This window comes from Vespula pensylvanica, chromosome 22, assembly GCF_014466175.1.
Source record: "Vespula pensylvanica isolate Volc-1 chromosome 22, ASM1446617v1, whole genome shotgun sequence".
Taxonomy (NCBI): domain Eukaryota; kingdom Metazoa; phylum Arthropoda; class Insecta; order Hymenoptera; family Vespidae; genus Vespula; species Vespula pensylvanica.
Genome location: NC_057706.1, coordinates 483,547 through 501,353, shown reverse-complemented (window position 1 = coordinate 501,353; position 17,807 = coordinate 483,547). Strand labels below are relative to the sequence as shown.

The 17,807-nt window shown below is 35.2% G+C and overlaps 4 protein-coding genes across 6 annotated transcripts; 1 reads left to right on the top strand and 3 right to left on the bottom strand.

Moving 5' to 3' along the window:
• Positions 1–104: 104 nt before the first annotated feature.
• Positions 105–7,691, bottom strand: LOC122636452 (DNA-binding protein D-ETS-6-like). Of its 2 annotated transcripts, XM_043827666.1 has the most exons (5): positions 6,421–7,691; positions 5,054–6,097; positions 4,626–4,871; positions 880–1,144; positions 105–671 (listed from the first exon to the last, which is right to left on the bottom strand). In XM_043827666.1, the coding sequence occupies exons 2-5, from the start codon at positions 5,589–5,591 to the stop codon at positions 368–370; spliced, it is 1,353 nt and encodes a 450-aa protein (XP_043683601.1). In that variant the 5' UTR covers positions 5,592–6,097; positions 6,421–7,691; the 3' UTR covers positions 105–367. The 2 variants fall into 2 exon arrangements, with proteins under 2 accessions (XP_043683601.1, XP_043683600.1); XM_043827665.1 differs by lacking the exon at positions 6,421–7,691 and having other exon boundaries at positions 5,054–6,230.
• A 104-nt stretch (positions 7,692–7,795) lies between these two features.
• On the bottom strand, positions 7,796–8,962 carry LOC122636465 (ER membrane protein complex subunit 7 homolog). Its single transcript, XM_043827686.1, has 4 exons — positions 8,710–8,962; positions 8,250–8,508; positions 8,093–8,167; positions 7,796–7,981 (listed from the first exon to the last, which is right to left on the bottom strand). Exons 1-4 carry the CDS (start codon positions 8,946–8,948, stop codon positions 7,853–7,855), a joined length of 702 nt encoding a protein of 233 aa, XP_043683621.1. The 5' UTR covers positions 8,949–8,962; the 3' UTR covers positions 7,796–7,852.
• A 271-nt stretch (positions 8,963–9,233) lies between these two features.
• Positions 9,234–17,807, top strand: LOC122636464 (RNA-binding protein 42). Of its 2 annotated transcripts, XM_043827684.1 has the most exons (6): positions 9,234–9,445; positions 9,569–9,635; positions 9,719–9,957; positions 10,058–10,432; positions 10,505–10,699; positions 17,414–17,807. In XM_043827684.1, the coding sequence occupies exons 3-6, from the start codon at positions 9,756–9,758 to the stop codon at positions 17,536–17,538; spliced, it is 897 nt and encodes a 298-aa protein (XP_043683619.1). In that variant the 5' UTR covers positions 9,234–9,445; positions 9,569–9,635; positions 9,719–9,755; the 3' UTR covers positions 17,539–17,807. The 2 variants fall into 2 exon arrangements, with proteins under 2 accessions (XP_043683619.1, XP_043683618.1); XM_043827683.1 differs by lacking the exon at positions 9,569–9,635.
• Positions 10,772–13,402, bottom strand: LOC122636466. The gene is made up of 4 exons (XM_043827687.1): positions 13,132–13,402; positions 12,004–12,306; positions 11,292–11,536; positions 10,772–11,209 (listed from the first exon to the last, which is right to left on the bottom strand). The coding sequence occupies exons 2-4, from the start codon at positions 12,231–12,233 to the stop codon at positions 11,037–11,039; spliced, it is 648 nt and encodes a 215-aa protein (XP_043683622.1). The 5' UTR covers positions 12,234–12,306; positions 13,132–13,402; the 3' UTR covers positions 10,772–11,036.

Here is a 17,807-nt window from a genome sequence, read left to right as displayed (position 1 = left end):
CGAAACGTCGAAGAACGGAAGTGTCAAAGTTGATAACGTTAAGAAAAATTTGATTGATAAGAGACATTGCCGCTTATAAGATATAGAAAACAAAACGCGTTCAATTTGCAGCTTCTTATTATTTATTATTCCTTAGTATTACATGTATGTATTGCATAGATTGATCACAAGTTTATTAAATAGAAAGTTGTGTCTTACAAAATATACATCAAAATTGTACATGAGAATGCGAATGCAATTCTTGCGTTCATTTCTAATCGAATTTGGAATTTCCGTTAACGACGATAAAATCCACGTTTCTTTTCATTCGTTAAAAAGTTCTGTAGGGATTCACGTTGTTCACAAATTCGACGAATAAAAGTTGGCGTTACGTCGGTGGCGAATATCGATGATACGGCCAACAATAATGCGGTGGTGGTGGCGGCGGCGGCGGTGGCGGAGGCGGAGGTAGAGAATGATGTTGAGAGGTTGTACCTCCGCTCGAATAAAGATGATGAGCGTGATGCGCGTGATGAGGATGACAGTTTGGTCCGGTTCCTCTAGAAGACGCGGGTGAATCTATCGCGATGCCCGCTTGAGCTTGACATGCCATCATTAAACCATGAAAGTCGAATTTATACGCGTAACGTTTCCCATGCACTTTTGTCATAATGTTTTTATCGTAGTAATATCTGTAACGACAAGAAGATTGTATTTAACAGAAACTGAAATATATCCTATTCTCATATCGTAAAACAGTTACGTTCAATTTTTCTTTTTTTTTTTTTTTTTTTTTTCAGATAGATACATCACGCAATTTAAACTCGCATCAGTTTGATATAAAAACGAACCAATTAATCAGCGGAAGACGACGAAATAACAACCATTCGAAGAGATTACCTGAGCGCTCGCGAAAGTTTATCGTAATTCATATTGGGCTTGCTTTTGCGCTCTCCCCATCTTCGTGCGACTTCGTCTGGATCAGTAAGCTTGAATTCCCCGTTAGATCCCTCCCATGCGATGCAGGAAGAGTTGGACGAATCCGAGAGTAGCTCCAGCAGGAATTGCCACAGTTGAACCTGTCCGCCTCCGACCGCCCCGGAACCGCCGGTTCCAGCTGTCGATCCAATCAGCGAGCAAGTCCGTTGTAGGAGGCCGAACCTTTCTACGAGAAGGAAACAGAAATACGCATGCGACGTGATACTCCTCGAGTCGAGGTCGAGTCGTTAAATTCGTTACAAGTGCCATGGTCGAATCTCTCATCCCTCCTTCATCCTCATCTCTTTTATCTTTCCTTCTCCTCCTCTCGCTCTCCTCTCTTTCTCTCTCCTCTCTTTCTTTTTTTCTTTCTTTTCTATTTTATCTTCTCTATTTATACATTTACCAGTTTACGTCATCGAGTATCAAATATGTCTCGATTAAAATCGACGAGGAAAAAAAGCTTTAGAGAGGGATAAGGTAGTGAGAAGGGAGTAAGAGATGATCGGACCTCCCAGATTCGCTCGAAAAAGAGAAACGACTCATCGACCTTTGTCATGTATAATATATTCCTCAAAATTATGCGTGAGAATCGCCGACAGGAGATTGCCTGTGTTTTGATCTTTCATATTTTTTTAAAACAACGATAAATCTGGAGACGCTTAAAACGATTATACGAAATGATGTACCATTGTAAATAAACGCAGCTGCCGAAGGATGTAATCTGCTGTCCTGCTCAAGACGCAGTGGGTGAGTCTGAATCCTCCACATTACGTTTGACTAATCATTTACCGTGTGAACACCACTGGACGACAGGCCCATCTTTTCCTTGAATACATAGATCGATATGCCTTCTCAAAAATGTCTTTCGATTTAACTTTAATGTTCTCTGCGTTAGTAGTCTGTTAAAACGTTCAACGTACGAAGTTTCAAAATGACAGCTAATACTGGGAAAGGAGACAAATGTAAAGAAAAATTATAATCAAGGAGATAGATTCGGTTGAAAAGATATGTAAATAAACCTCGTATTTACTTCAAATGAGGATCTATACGTATTAGAAATAAGTATATCGTATAATCTCTTGTATTATAACTGCATTGCAATGGAATTATATATTATTGTATTCATCGAGACTACTTATCGAACGTAAATACAGATTTATGTAAGTTAAGAATTCAATTTCTCATCGCTATTATTAAACGTTAGAAAATACGAGAAAAGTAATTTAAATGGTATATGATAAATGTTATAACAGAACGTTAATAGCTATACCGATTTTTGCTATATCGATCAATTATTTAGTTTTATAAATAACTTCGATTATCCGTATCAATAGGTTCATTTTTTAAATAAATAAAAGTTTTCTTATAGTTATACAGAAAAAGAAAAAGAAAATAATGAAACAACTCACATCTCACACACACGATCGTCAAAGTTTATACGTAAGTTAAACGTGGCGGTACTTAAAAAACTCGTAAATTCGATGTTTACAAGATGAATGAAAAGTTCAAAATAAAGCGAATGTCGATAGAATCGAACACTCTTGTCCGTGGACAGAGTGAAACTGACAGACCTTTGCCCTCTGTGATTTCAGCTCTTATCGTCCCCACTCTCTGGAATACCTTTGCACTTCTCTACGTACGCGAAGCTGTCTCCACCCTCGATGCCCCTCCTGCATCTTCGCGAGGTCTATTGTCACCCCCGAACCTCAGACTACCAGCCCACGCATTCAGACTCTCCTCCTCGTTTCTTCTCCTTTTCGTCTCTCCTTTTCGACAACCATTCTATTTTCTTCTCTCTGATAAAACGATCCACGCGTTTTCGATGAAAAATTCTAATTAAAATATTATTCGTGATTATTCCTAACATTCGTTATTATTAAGAAAGATCACCGGAATGCGCATAGAATATTTTTATCTAAATCGATAATTATAACATGCACGTAAGAATTTTCTACACAATATACTACGTAGAAATAATTTCTCTGCGTATAAAATGTCTCGCGTTTATTAATAATGTTTATTCTCAAATCGAATTGTTTGCGCGCGATTCAAGAAAAACAATTCTCTTGTGCAAGCACAGTAATAGAACGCAACTCGATAACATCGGATAACAGCGGAAGTGAAAACTGTCGTAGGTCCTCGTGACGCGTAAAATTATTTCACATACGTCGAAGATCCGAGGGATGTTTCGCGCTCATCAAGAAAACAATATAGTCGCGTCCTGTGGCGAGCTTAGCGTCCCCAGTCCGCAGAGTTTCCCCAGGTTCAGAGTGTGTAAGCGAGAGAGAGAAAGAGAAGGAAAGAAGGACAGAGAGAGAGAGAGAGAGAGGGAGAGAGAGGGAGAGAGAGGGAGAGAAAGGGAGAAGGTAAAGCGAGAGAAGGAGGTGAGAAGAGGAGCAAAAGAGCAGAAGAGGGCTAGAGTAGGGGTGCAGTTTGCGCCGTAAGGCCGTAACCCCTCGTGGCACCATCTTTCCACCGCCCTAAACACTCGATGGTTTATTCATGAGGACACTCTCACCGCGATAACACTGATTCGTTTAATAAACGGGTAGCTCTCTCTCACTCTCAACGTGAACGTACAACGTTATTCAAACGGACGATATATCTCTCGGGCTTACCATGCCAAGATTACTGCTGCTTCTTCTCTTCGTGCGCTCTTCTTCTATTCTATTCTTTCGCTTCTTCCCACTAGAAGCCAAACTTTTCGTCTTTGCGGAATACGACTCGACGGACCCAGACTCTTTCATCCTTTTACACGTTTATATTTCCATGTCTAAACTTCCACTATATTTTTCGGTACTCCCTGATTACGATATTTTTTCCATACGTATATGCACGTGTTCGGTATGTTAAATCGATATTTTTGTTAACATCGATGTTTAAGTCGATATTTTGTAACGATATCTATCTATAATCTTTTTCCGAAAGACCGACCTTAAATGGAGCGTTCCTTAGAACAGTCCTTTATCGATCGTAATGAATTTCAAAGTCACAGTCACAAACGTACAAACGATCGACATAAGTCTTTTCCCGTCTGATCGAATTTAGACGAAGGGTGCGAATGGATACGGACGGATATAAAACCATTATCGCCCTCCATATTTACTTTTCCGCTGGACCGGCTTTATCTCTAATAGATCGCGCCCTCGTTAAGAGTTCAGATAAGGTCATAGAGAACGCAGAACCAACCCTGGGGAACGGTTAACTTCTTCCGGTCACTCTTGGTCCGAATCGAAACTCTTATTAGCCCCCTCCTCCCCCACCTCCGTCCAACTCAGCCGACCCTGTGCCATTTAGATTTATCGCATGGATTGCGTTAATGCTTCCCCATCGTTGAAGTTTCTTAACGCGTAAAAGGAAAATAACGAATCGGATGATTTTTATTGTCGCGACACGTTCTATCTAATAAATCATTTTGTTATTCATAAGAACTTATTTGTATAGTTTCATTATTTTCAACGAGAAACGTTCTTGTTATCCTACGACCTTTACAAAGCTCGAAGGATGACAAAATCACTTGTCGTCGATTCTCCGAGCCCATTTGAAAATTCTACGACTAAAAAGATCGATGCGTTTTTTTAGAATAGATTTTTAAGATTTTCGATTCGATTCGAATTAATTCGATTACACAACCAACATGCATTCGCGCAGCAGATCTGACTCACCGTCAACTTTCTCATCTTGAAGCAAGGCTGGACTGTGCACACCGGTTGCCTGTAAACGTAAGTAACCGAGATGCCTTGCCAAAATTCGACCGCCCGAAATATGTAACCATTCCTCCAAAGACAACTTTAATAACTCCTTCCCGGTCGATGGAAGAGTCTTCGATGTTGGTGGTGGTTTTATCGAAAATGCTCGGCTGCACCATGAAATCCACGACGTTACGTGACTCGAATTCCATTCTGATGGATCTATAAAGTTCAAAATTTACAAAATTCGAACCTGACTTATAGCAGATCGTATAAACATTTATAAAAAATATGAAATGTTATATATTCACACACTTATTTTTTGTAAAGTAGTTTAATTTTGTAAACGATCTATTTAATAGAAATGCAACGGGTTCGTTCTACGGACATGATTAGGAACTCACCGTATGGAACCATGACCGGACTCGAATTAATCGATCGTTCTTCCTCTACTTCCGATTGTTTTTCTTCCTTTTTTTCAACGTTAAGACTTGATCTATTCTTTTTTTCCGACGCATTAGCATCGCTAGAACGACAGACCAAACGACTTGTAACATTCTCTTTGGAAATTTCATCATTATCATATTTTTTCCCGTCGATAGATTCCACCGAAGAGACTCGAAGAAGCGTTTCGAGTTTTGTAGTAATGTCATGATTCGATTCGGTACTTTCGTTTTTGCTCTTCGTTAAATTCGAGTCGTTAAAATTCGCAAGTAAATCTCTCGATTCTCGAGAATCTTCTTTAGATTTTTCTTTCTCATTGTCCTTGAAAGTCCAGTTAGATCGATATTCAGAAACAGAAAACTCATTGATCGATCGAGAACGATCCTCGTCTTCGTGAAATAATCGTGTGATTTGCACTGACGCGTCCGATGTCGTGTAACGTTCTCGATCCTTGATCTTTGCGTTCGCACATCGCGAATGATTCACGGACATTGACATCAACGATAAAAACGACGACGACGACGATGACGACGACGACGACGACGACAACGACAACGACGATGAGGAAAAGGAAAAGTACGAATCGTGCGTTGCGTCTCGACACACGCACCGACTGACACGTCGTGTATCGCTCGACTCAGACGATTTCTTCCTGGAAATTTGCGTGCGTCATCGAGCTCTTCCTGGTCTAAACCCTTTCTCACGGATTCGATTCGATGCCGTCGACGTAAACAGTAAGTAAGTGGAAGATATCGAGATTCGACATGAGAGACTTTACGATGGTCTTCCACGATCGATTTTAATCTTAGAACACTAATACCGACACTAATACTCATTCGATGGATCATCGGCAACTGAAGATATTCGTAAAATTTCTTTTTCTTCGCCTTCGTTCAAACTAAAATTGAAATTTTGGATTGGTGCACGATATTTCACGACTGTGTTATCGGTGTCCAAATAATCTAGCGCAATATGTCTTGTTTGACGTTAAGTTCCGGGAAAAACTGAAATTACGTAGACGTAATTGAATTTATCTTTTGTAATTTGTACAACTATGACTGTGTAGAAATTTATATCGAAGTCATAAGTCGAAATATTGCTTATGATACTTATGAAATTGAAATAATCAGAGATAAGATTTAATATAAAAAATATTGTTACCTAATAGTCGAATATGTATTCATATATATATGCACATTTTTCTTTTAGGAACTTTAGATTTAAGTATCAACCAGATAAAAATGTTATTTAACAATAATAAAGTGTTAACGTAACAATATCATTTTATCGATCGTACACACTATTAACGATGAAAGATTATACGTACTCGACGTAACAATGTGTGGCTATCGAAGAATTTTCTTTACACTAGATTGACCGAGGTTTAATCTTCGAAGTTGAATATTTTTTTTCTCTTTCCTTGTGCGTATGCACGTCCACGTGCGAAGGAAAAAGAAAGATAAGAGAAAGAGACACAGTAGTTTCGATAGGCTCCTCGGACCGTGTCACGGATGGGCTACTCGTCGTGAATGGAGCTGTGAAGCCGAAGGCTCTCTCAATTGGCAGTGTACGAATTCTTGGAAGGAAGAAGGAGACCGGCCGCGGCGGGTCTCGGAGCTCGCATCGTCCAACGCTGAATCACAGTCGAGATCAGCCATCTTTACCCATTTTTTTTTCACCTTCGGGCTCACATTCAGATCCGCCCGGACGTTAGTGTTGTAACAAGTCCAACGATATATATCAGAAACGAGTAATACGAAAAAGCATAAATAGGTGCTTTTTTATTATTCTCAGCTAAATTTTTTATTATTCTCAGCTAAATTCTTTCGATACTATCAACAAACGATTTTTTTTTACATTCGTTCAATTATTTGCGCAAAAATTATATTTATTAATATCTAATTAAATCGTGTAATAAATAATTTTTTCATTCTTTATCCTGTTTATCGCAAGATTCTTTCCTTAGCTATAACGAAGTCCTTTCCGTTCGGTTGTCTAATAGTAAATGTGTAATATCAAAACATCTGGAATATCTTAATATTAATCATCTCATATTTCATGTCGGTTTATGGCTTTATTTGTATACATATGTACACACACACACACACACACACATGTCTAGATTTTGTTTCTGCCTAGTAAAAATTAATTTATTTTCTTCAAACTCGATAACATTGTTGTGTCATGCCTGAATAGTTTTTGTTTATACCGTTAGCGAAATTCTCAGAAAGGCAGATGACATTTTTTGTAATCAATTTCTTTTCGATATTTATGTTTCTATGATTCATAATTTTATCGCGAAAGAATAAATATGAATGGAAAAATAAAAGATACAATTTTGAATAGAATATTATAAAGAAAGACAATGAGTGTGTGAATATACAACGTTTCGTATTTTTTATTTTTAATCTCTTTTCATTTCTTTAACCTTTTACAATTGAAGTGCATAATTGTAGAGCAGTAAAATCATAAACTAAGAAAAAACTGAATTTAAATACTTTTGAAGTACATACTTGTAATATGTATTAATTTCAGTTTAATATGTTAATGATTTTATGAAATAATCTATAAATATTTTATGATAAGATATTATATATCTTTGTTGGAATTTTTAATATACCAAAAACACATATTGTTTTCAATTTTAATTATATTATGAATGTTTTTTTTTCGTTTCTGCAAAAATCAATTTTATGAAAAATATTCAAAAAAACTTGAAGACTAGAAAGGTATAAATATATTACTATTTTTGTTATTTCTTATTGTCTCTTCTTTGTTGCTTTTACTGCTTTAGTTTTTTGTTTTTCTCCTCCAGATAAAAATGATGTTATCACCTCTGACATTTCTGGCATATTATATATGGTAAGATTGTTAAGTTGTTCCATATCCTACAAGTACATAATATGTTAGATTAAAGTATATTTACAATTTATATGATATTTTGTAATATTATTGATTATAAAACTTTAATTATTTTTTATGGTTGCTTTTTAACTAACCTTTCTAGTTTCTGGATCATTCATGATTTTTGGTAAAATCATAATTAAGACCAATGGTAATATCATCATCAAAACCTAAAGTAAAAATAAACAATTATAATATCATATAAAAAATCAAATGTTATTATACAAATATCAAAAGGTTATTAATAATTACCATTGGATTAAATAAGAAATCTGTTACTCTCCATTGCTCTCTAACTTGGAAATATCGGAAAGGAGAAAGTGGCCTCATTTTTAAAGGATATGGTACTTGAATTATTTGTGAAGTTTGAATTAAATTAACTTTTCGTGCCCTGAATTTTCCTTTTGAATTAATTTCAACTCTGACAGGTTCATAAAAATAATTTGAGTTGACAACTTCTACTACGTATGAACCAGATGGTACATTAGAAATTACAAATGTTCCATCTTCCCTAAAAAAATTCAATTCATTATTAACAATTTTTTAACGAAATAAATGATATTATTAGTGCAACATATATATTATATGCGGACATAACATATTTTTAATTTTTTACTAAAATTCATTAATTTTACAATAACAATTAGAATAACATATTGTATAATCTATTTGATGAAAATGTTACGATAGTAGATTTTATAAATTAATTTACCTTAAAAATCCATAATGTTCACCACCATTAACCATAACATGAGTCATTAGCTGCCAACCAGTCAAAGCAGTATTTTCCCATGGAAATACTTTTCCTTCGATAACATAAAGATCTGTCGACTGATCTTCCTCATGTTCCGCATTAATATGATCGCTAATTAAGTTAATAATTAAAAAAATAATAGAAGCAAATTTCAACGAAAAATCCATGTTTGCTCTCTCCTGTCTACTAAAGTTCATTACTATTTTAACAGCTGATCGCAGTGCTACCAATATTTTCTTAGTGATTTTGTATCTTATTCTCGTAAGTTTAACGTTTACTGTATTTTTAAATAATATTTATATTTTAATATATTTTATATAATTAATTCTTAAAAAAGTTCTAAATATTTTATTTCAATAGAAATGTGCTCTCAAAACGCACGTTTAAACACTAATCCATTTCTACCAATAAGTGACGACCTCGTCGAGACGCGATGGTAACCCTGAGAGAGATTCGAATTTTTGTTTCAGTTTCCGTATTCCTTGTTTAAGTTTTGGTATTCCTTGTCTAAGTTTCTTATTTCAAGATATACGAAGGAATATCCGAAGTTTGTTTCATCCTTGTGATTTTGTTTTTTAACGTATATTCAATAAAATATTTCAGTTTTGCACAGAACATTATTGTGATCAAAGTGTAGAAGAAAGTTTACAAAAATGGAGGACAAACTAAGACAAATGGAAGATGAAATGAGCAGGTAATGAATATTTGCGTACATTTTACTTAACCTTTTCTTAACTTTCCTTTCGTTTTGTAACGATTTGGTTATATTTACATTTTGGAATTATTTCCCTCATACATTGAATGTAAATACATATAGTGTATGGCGGTACATATATTACAACATAGCTGGAATTAAAACAAGATATCACGTAACTTGACGTCAGGTAATTTTCGAACATTCGAAAAGTTTTAATTTGTTTTGTAAACAATATTTCATCTTTATTTACTCTTCAATCTAAATTCATAGATTTGAAGCCGAAATTGGTGGACAGTTAGTGACTCCAATGGTTAGACCTGTAATAGGAGCCAATACATATAATCAAGTCGCACGTCAACTAGAGCAGCATGAACTTCCAACACCAGTCGTTGCAGCAGCTGCAGCAACATTAGCTTTTCCACCGATGATAGGTTTTCCACCACCGCCGCCACCACCGCCACCGCCACCACCACCACCAATGTTAATACCTCAACAAGTTGCAAGACAAGGTATATATACGTACACATACATACACTATTATTAATCAGAGGAAGTAGTTTTTTTTAGAGGATTTACTTAACTTATATCTTTTATTTTTTTCGCTTACAGGTACAGTCCCTATCACAACATATTCTTCTCCTGCACAGATAAGTAATCCATACTTACCAAATATGGTGGATCCATGTTTAAGTGCAACTCCAAAAACTTATGAATCTACGTCAGCACCAATGATTCATCCAGAAATTATTGAACAGATTATCAATACAAAGATACCAGAAGATGAAGGTAAAAAGAAACCAAAGGTAAAAGGCGTTAGTACAGCTGCTGAATTGGCCATTAGTCAAGGGAAAGCTAGTTCTATTATGGCAAATGCTAGTGCCGAAGAAAGTCATCCAAAAGGTAAAGGAAAGAAAAATAAAAAGATTATTAGAATGGCTGGTGGACAGACTTGGGAAGATCCTTCTCTGTTAGAATGGGACGAAGGTAGGTGTCTGACGTGTCTATTAAAAAGAAAACATACGTGCAATCATTGAAATTCTTTTTTATTACGTTTAGATGACTTCAGAATATTTTGCGGGGATTTGGGAAATGATGTTACCGACGAAATGCTAGTGAGAGTATTTGGCAAGTACCCTAGCTTTCAAAAAGCGAAAGTAGTTAGAGATAAACGGACAAACAAAACTAAAGGTTTCGGATTCGTGTCCTTCAAAGATCCACAAGATTTTATCAAAGCTATGAAAGAAATGAATGGTGAGTACAAAAAAAAAAAAAAAAAAAAGAATTTCTCGTTAATCGGTACAATAGTTTTTTAAATATTATTTTTTTATTTGAATTCTACAATATATGAGATCTCAAAAATGTATTACATCGTTGTTAAATCATACCAACGTATTTATCTACAAAGAATTAGATGTAACGTAAATTTTACAAACTAGTTTAAATTATTCAGCTATATAACGATTATATATATTTACGATAGAATAAAATCAGCAAAGTGTTCTAAATATGAAGCGGTCGTAGTATGATTTTAAAAGTAATGAGATCAAAGTCGTGTTCTTCAGAATTATCTACTAAATCATGTCCGTATCTATTTTCCGAGTGTTCCCCATCCGTACGATATAAAGAGCTGAGGTATTATCGGGTATTGCCGTCTTGATTGCATGGACGGACCGTTTCTGACGGCGACTCGATAATTCGGTTGTGCTAAAGGCGCTGTAGGATTTTCATTCGCTTTTCCAACTTCTTGTTGATGACTCGTTCCTATGATTTCCAACGGTACGTTTAAATATACGCGACAGAAGTCTCTTATTTTATAAGATATATTTACATGACAAATTCTCACCCGTTGCGGTGCTTGCAGCATGATTGAGTCTAGATCCATGCGGCGTCATGTAAAGAACAGAAAAAGGCATACCACCCGCACCCCAGCCGTGCGACAAAAAGGAATCCTTTTTAATCGTTTTACTCGGGACTCGTTTAACCGGTAATAGCGGTCGAGCTTCGCTCTCCAAAATGGGAGCATTGTCTTTCCATGATTGTAATACTGAGTCAGTACCTACATTCGTGATCTGTCGTCTAGTTTGAATTCTACAAATGACGAAGTAGTCATTGGCATCCGAAAGATCGTGCGTGGGTATATCAACCTGTCGTTATCCCGAATATATGCACTGCTAAATACATTTACACGTGGCATTCTGCAATGCCTAAGACCGTCTATCAGATCGAACATTTTTATTGACCTGTTTTTGCAAATTCCGTACCGACTTCTGTGATACAATTTTACATTGGTGATAAAAGTAAAAATAATTCGTTACGCTCGATTTATATCCTTTGTTCTTCGATATCGCATAAGAGAATGTTTTTTAAATTTTCGTTAAAATCTGCGACTTTTCGAAATCGATCGAGATCGTTATCGATCCTTATACGTTGTTTTAGAACATAGCGAATAGTTTTTTTCTTGCAGTGCATTTATTAAGGAACAATTTTTTAAAGAACTCTGACCGATTAAGTTCTACTTTAATTAGACGTTTTTTAAATAAATATTAGTTAAATACCTCGTCGGTGGGATATCTTCGGGTAAAATGATCGTATCAGCGGCAACTGGCTCGAGAGGTAACACTTCCAAGCATCGTACATTTGGTGAGCAGTCCGACGTGATAACAGGTGTGAAATTTTCTCTTTTTTCCCAGTCGGTTTTCGGATTCGATAAGGGTGCGGCATAAGTCGTTATCATCCCAAATACATTCAGTCCCAAGATAAGAAGGACATCCTCTGTTGCTCTCATTATCTCGTTTCTCGTTTGAGAAAATCGTTGTTTCAGAAAAATCAGCGCTAAAACTTTCCTCGGTTATGTCTCTCTGTGATAAGAAAATAACATTTTGAATGTTTAGTAAATTTCATCGAAAATTTGCGCGTTTTGACTTCGTTAGATCAATCAATCATTTCATCGATAACATTAATTCATTGATCATTAGTAAAGTATATCGAGGACACGTTGTGCGAACACGTTGTTTATATTTTCCAAATATTTTAGCGATGAACGTACCTATTTATATAAGATTCCTTCTAATTTTAGTAAGTTTATATTCGTGTATTTCCCGATCACGGTGGACGTACGTATGAGTTTACGATAGAAAAAAAAAAAGAATAAAAGGAGAAGAAAAAGGAGAGATATAATTTCTGATTATGCGAGTAGGATAAGCTATCAGGAAATACGAGTATTAATTCGCACAAATTTATTTGATAGTACTTTTAATAAGAATTTATCGTATCTTGGCGCGAAATTTAATCGCCTATCGCAATCGATTTATGCTTTAACATTTCATTCGAGTCGACGTTTGATTTCTACGAAAGAAATATCGTTGCGATTTCGAATACATGGGAATGATTTTCATTTTACGATAAGAATTATCGAATCCCTATATATTTTTTTAATAATTCATATTGATTTATGTATGAGACGATTGGAGTTTCTAGCTTCTTGGTTGCAGACGGAAGACTTATAAGATAGAATAAATGAAAGAATTAGAGAAGGAAGAAAAAGTAGTAGTAGTAGTAGCAGTAGTAGTAGAAGAAGAAGAAGAAGAAGAAAGGAAAAGAAAAGAAAAGAAAAGAAATAGAAAAAGAAGCCTTCGAAAGAAGGAAAGGAAAATTAAATAACGCGTCGAACGCGAAAGTTTTACCTTTCGAAACAGGACACCGGTCGTTCGTTCGATCGTCGTCTTTAATATAATTCTCAAGAACAAATTCTTTTCACTCGTTAATTTGTCGATTTATAACTCGTTTCGTTTCCGTTCTGTGAGATAACTTAATCATCCCAGTTCCGATGATATCGTCTCGGGGTGACTGCGACGGAATGCATCGCGACGTCGAGCGTTCCGGTACTCATTCAACAACCCCTACCCTTTCGATGTCGCCTTCGTACCTCCCACCCTATCACCGAGAGCCAATCGCATGTAACTATGAGCCATTTGCCTCCGTTTCTCTCTTTCTTATTTTTTTTTATTCTCCTCCTTTCTTTTTCTTTTCTTTCCTTTTCTTTTCTTTTCTTTTTTATTTCTTTCCTCTTTGTCTACTTTCGTCTTGTCTCTCTCAAAAGACGCAACACCAACGACTAAGAACTACGCGACATGACGACGACGATGTCTTCGCTCTTCTATATCTTCTCTCTCTTTTCTCTTTTCTCTTTTCTCTTTTCTCTTTACTTCTTTTCTTCCTCTTTTGTGCGACCCTCGGATGAATCAGATCCATGCTCCTCGCAGTACGAAATAGCTCGTAGATGTCCGTAGATATCTTTATTAACCGTCGGGGAACTTCTTGGGACGTGATATCGAATAAGATATCGTCTCTAGGATCTCTCTTCCTCTTTATCCGCTTAGGAGTTTAATGACGCACGGATATATTCCTGTATTATTCGGTTCCTTTTTTTTTTATATACATATATATATATATATATACACAAACATCACGCGTACAAGTTCAAATCGAAATTACATTTGCAATTACTTTCTACTCTTTTTACATTGCTTTTTACATTACATTCTACTCTACTTTTACATTGCAATACTTACTACTCACTCTCGATGTTATTTTCCTACTTTCTTTTAAAGTTAAAAAATTATTTGGACAAAGTGTATACGCACTAGGAACTGAATTGAAAGTTCATCGAGATTTTCATTTTGGTTACGTGTCGCACGTTTTATATTATTCTCGATTCGAGCAGAAAAAATATACTTTGGACTCGATCTCATGGATCTTTCGTTATAAACACACACGCATACACAGATACATCGTTATAGGCAAACTTTCTTCCAATATATCGTGGGCGTATCGAAGGAAAGAGAAAAACAAAACTCGAAATCGCTCGTGTCTAGTGTCCTATGCTAAGTGATACGATCTGATATTAGTCAGACGCAACAAGTAGTTCGAAATATTATATAGACCGACAGATTCGAGGAATCATTCAATCCTTCCTAGTTTATTTACTTAAATTTGTTTTATTATTTTATCTTAATTATAAAACGAAGAGTAAAAAATTCATTCGCGTGAAAACGTGAATTTTAATTAAACGATATTTATAGTATCGTCAGTGTATTTTAAAAAGCAACAAAATATTTCTTTCTCTCTTTCTCTTTCTCTTTCCCTCCCTCTTTCTCTCTGTCATACACTATTTCTCTTTTTCCTTCGAGTCTATTTTTCAAAGCGAAGAATATAAATAATCCATACAACATGATTTATTTTAACGACGATGTCCGAGATCTTTCGCGCATTACCAAGATCTTTAAGAAGGAAGAAATACTGATCCGCGTTGGCTCGTTCGAATCTTCGAATGTTTGTAGCGTTCGTGGCCGTTGACAGAAGTTTTCATATAAACTGGAGGGAGGGGGGCGGGGATTAGAATGTTAGAGGCAGATTATTCTTGGAATTCGAAGAAGAATATAGAAAGGAATTCGAGATTGCGTGGGCGAAGCAAGATTGCTCGGTAAAACATGTAAAACACATCTGCTTCCATACACAGATAAGAGAAAGAGAGAGACGAAATAAGAATTGATCTATAATGATCGTGATCGTAAGATAGAATATATTTAATGAGATAAGAGAATACGTTTTCCGGTATAGTTTATAGCGTATATTATCCTTTACATTATTGTCCTGTCTTTTATCTTTTATTTATAGACTCAAATATAGAAAATATTATAAAATATAAATGTGATATATGATAGGGCATTATCGCGATTGTCGCGCTAGATATTCAGAAAAAATGCGATCATCGATTTGGTCGGACGTAGATATTTCAATATTGTTTTCTTTTTTCAACAGAAGTTTCCGATCTCATTAACTGCGTTAAGTAACTTTTTTCTTTTGGAATATTCGAACTAATTACTTTCCACCCCATTCTTTCTTTCTTTCTTTCTTTTATTTTGTTTGTCCTTTAACAGCTGACGAAGACATATCGAAAGATCGAAGGAAAGGGACACGTTTCAGAGCATGGGTCCGTACTTAAACAGCCTCACGATAAAATTACATTTTCCTTACTTAACTTAATGGAATACGTGACCGTGGGAGTGATCTACCCTGACCTGTTTACATCTCATACGATGATTTCGATCGGAAATTTTTTACTAGTACTTTCAACCCTTTCTCTCTCTCTTTCTCTCTTTTAACTTAAAACACTCAAATTCAATCAGATCGAGACATGGAAATGATGACTTTTGAATGGATATTTGAAGGCGTTCGAGGTACCAATGAGGAACTTATTTTCTTGTGACCCGGGTGAAACCTTGCGCACCTTTGATAAAAATTACACTTCTGATCCGTGATCTCGATCTTTTAACTTTTAAACTCGAACATAAATATCCTTAAAAATTATTTCGTCAAAGGTTCAATGATTAGATCAAAAAGTTATTAAAAACTTGTCACGATTATCGTCTGTTTGATTATCGAGAAATTAAAAAAGTTGTTGACGCGAAGAGGGGAGAAAGAAGAAAATTGTTTCGATTTTGCCAATTTCACGTTGTTCCTATTTGGACTGGAAAAACAAAGAGAGAGGGAGAGAGAGAGAGAAGCGTGGGTGCTAAACCGAAGGTATTTTCATTGATACCTCCGCGAAGCTGTGTATTTTCGGATCTCGCATTTACCAGTTGCGTTGACATCGCACGAATTCTTTTTCACGCAGACGCGTTGCCGTCACATAGTGTCCCTTTTCTTTCTCCAAGCTTTTTACGCTTCCCTTTAATCTTAACGAGGATATCCTTGGATCGAACGAGCTCATCCTACCAAATTCAGAGATTGGATCTGCTTGACGAACTTTTCTTTTATCCGTCGATGAAAATCGTTGGAACTTTTTTCTTTCTTTTTTTCTTTTTGCTTCTTTCACTCGTTCAAGTTAGTGTTATTCGTTTTATTAAATAATTGACAAGCAGATTCCTTACTTTAATCGTTATTTTAAACTTTTATTAGACAGGTTTTGACAATTTTTATAAAAATTTCCACTAAAAAATTTTATAGCATTTTTCTTAAAAGCAAATATTATGATACTATACTCTATAAATTTTTTTTTTCTTTCCTTTTGTAATTTCTTTTTTTCTTTCCTTTTGTAATTTTTTTTTTCTGAGATACGATATGAACGATATGAAATGTCGAGTCAATCAATTCTTTTTCGCTTTTTTACTGCCGTAAATTACTAAAAGGGAAAAACAGTAAAGAATTCTTTCGGTGATAACTTTGAAAGAATACCAGCGATAGGTCGTAGAATATATAGGGGAAAAATTATTATGCAAAAGGGTATGTCAGTAAAGAACATTTCAAAGATATTCTCGTTGACATGTAGATACGTGTACGTCAAAAGACTTTTAAATAACATAGACTTCTATTGGAAATAGGAAGTAAAGGACGAAGCATAAAAATATGAAAGAGATACGTTGTAATCACCTGTTGCTGCAAAAATTTTTCTTCGTGCATGGCTATTTTCTTCTGAATATTCAGATGAGTTTTCTTAAATATATACTGAATTTTATTTCAGCATTTTCACTCTCAATCCTCTTTGTTCGTGGTATTTCGAATCTGGGTCGTTACATAAAATAAATTTCATTATTCGTCGTTTAGATTTTACATCATTAAATTCTTAATATTCGATTAACAAGGTTCGTTTAATGCATTCCGAGTTTTATAAAGTATTATTAAAATTTCATCGATTTATTTATCCATCATTATACAACTTTTTAATCAATTATCTAGTTATTCTTTTTCATTTATTTCGATTAACTTTTAATATCGTTTGCTTCATTAAGAATTATATGATTTAAACTATAAGATTACAACTATAACTATACGTACACATATATTCTCAAATGAAAAATAATATTTTATTCGTTGATTGATATCGATTTTAAAGGAATATTTGTATCGTGATTATTTCAGGATTAGGAAGATAATGTTTTTATTAATTTCCTGCCTCTATTTTAGGACGATACGTGGGATCTCGGCCGATAAAATTACGGAAGAGTTCGTGGAAGCAGCGAAATTTGGAAACAGTGCGAAAGAAAGAAAAGGAGAAGCAAGCTTTGATCGGTTTATTGACCGGTCGGTGACGTGACAAAATCATTATTGTCCTCATTCCGGTCGACTCGACAGTGTTATAATGAGGACGTAATCGTAAGTCAGTCGTGTCAATTGATCACACTGCTGGATCTTTGATACTGTAACTCAAAGATCGATCGAAAAATCATACATTATCGAAGGTACAGCTGTGTCGAGGATTTGTCAGTGTTAAAGCGAACGACATTCAAGGAATAACAAGAATGAATTTATTGTATAATTATGTTTATAATATCATCGTTAGTGTCTGTATAAAAAAAAA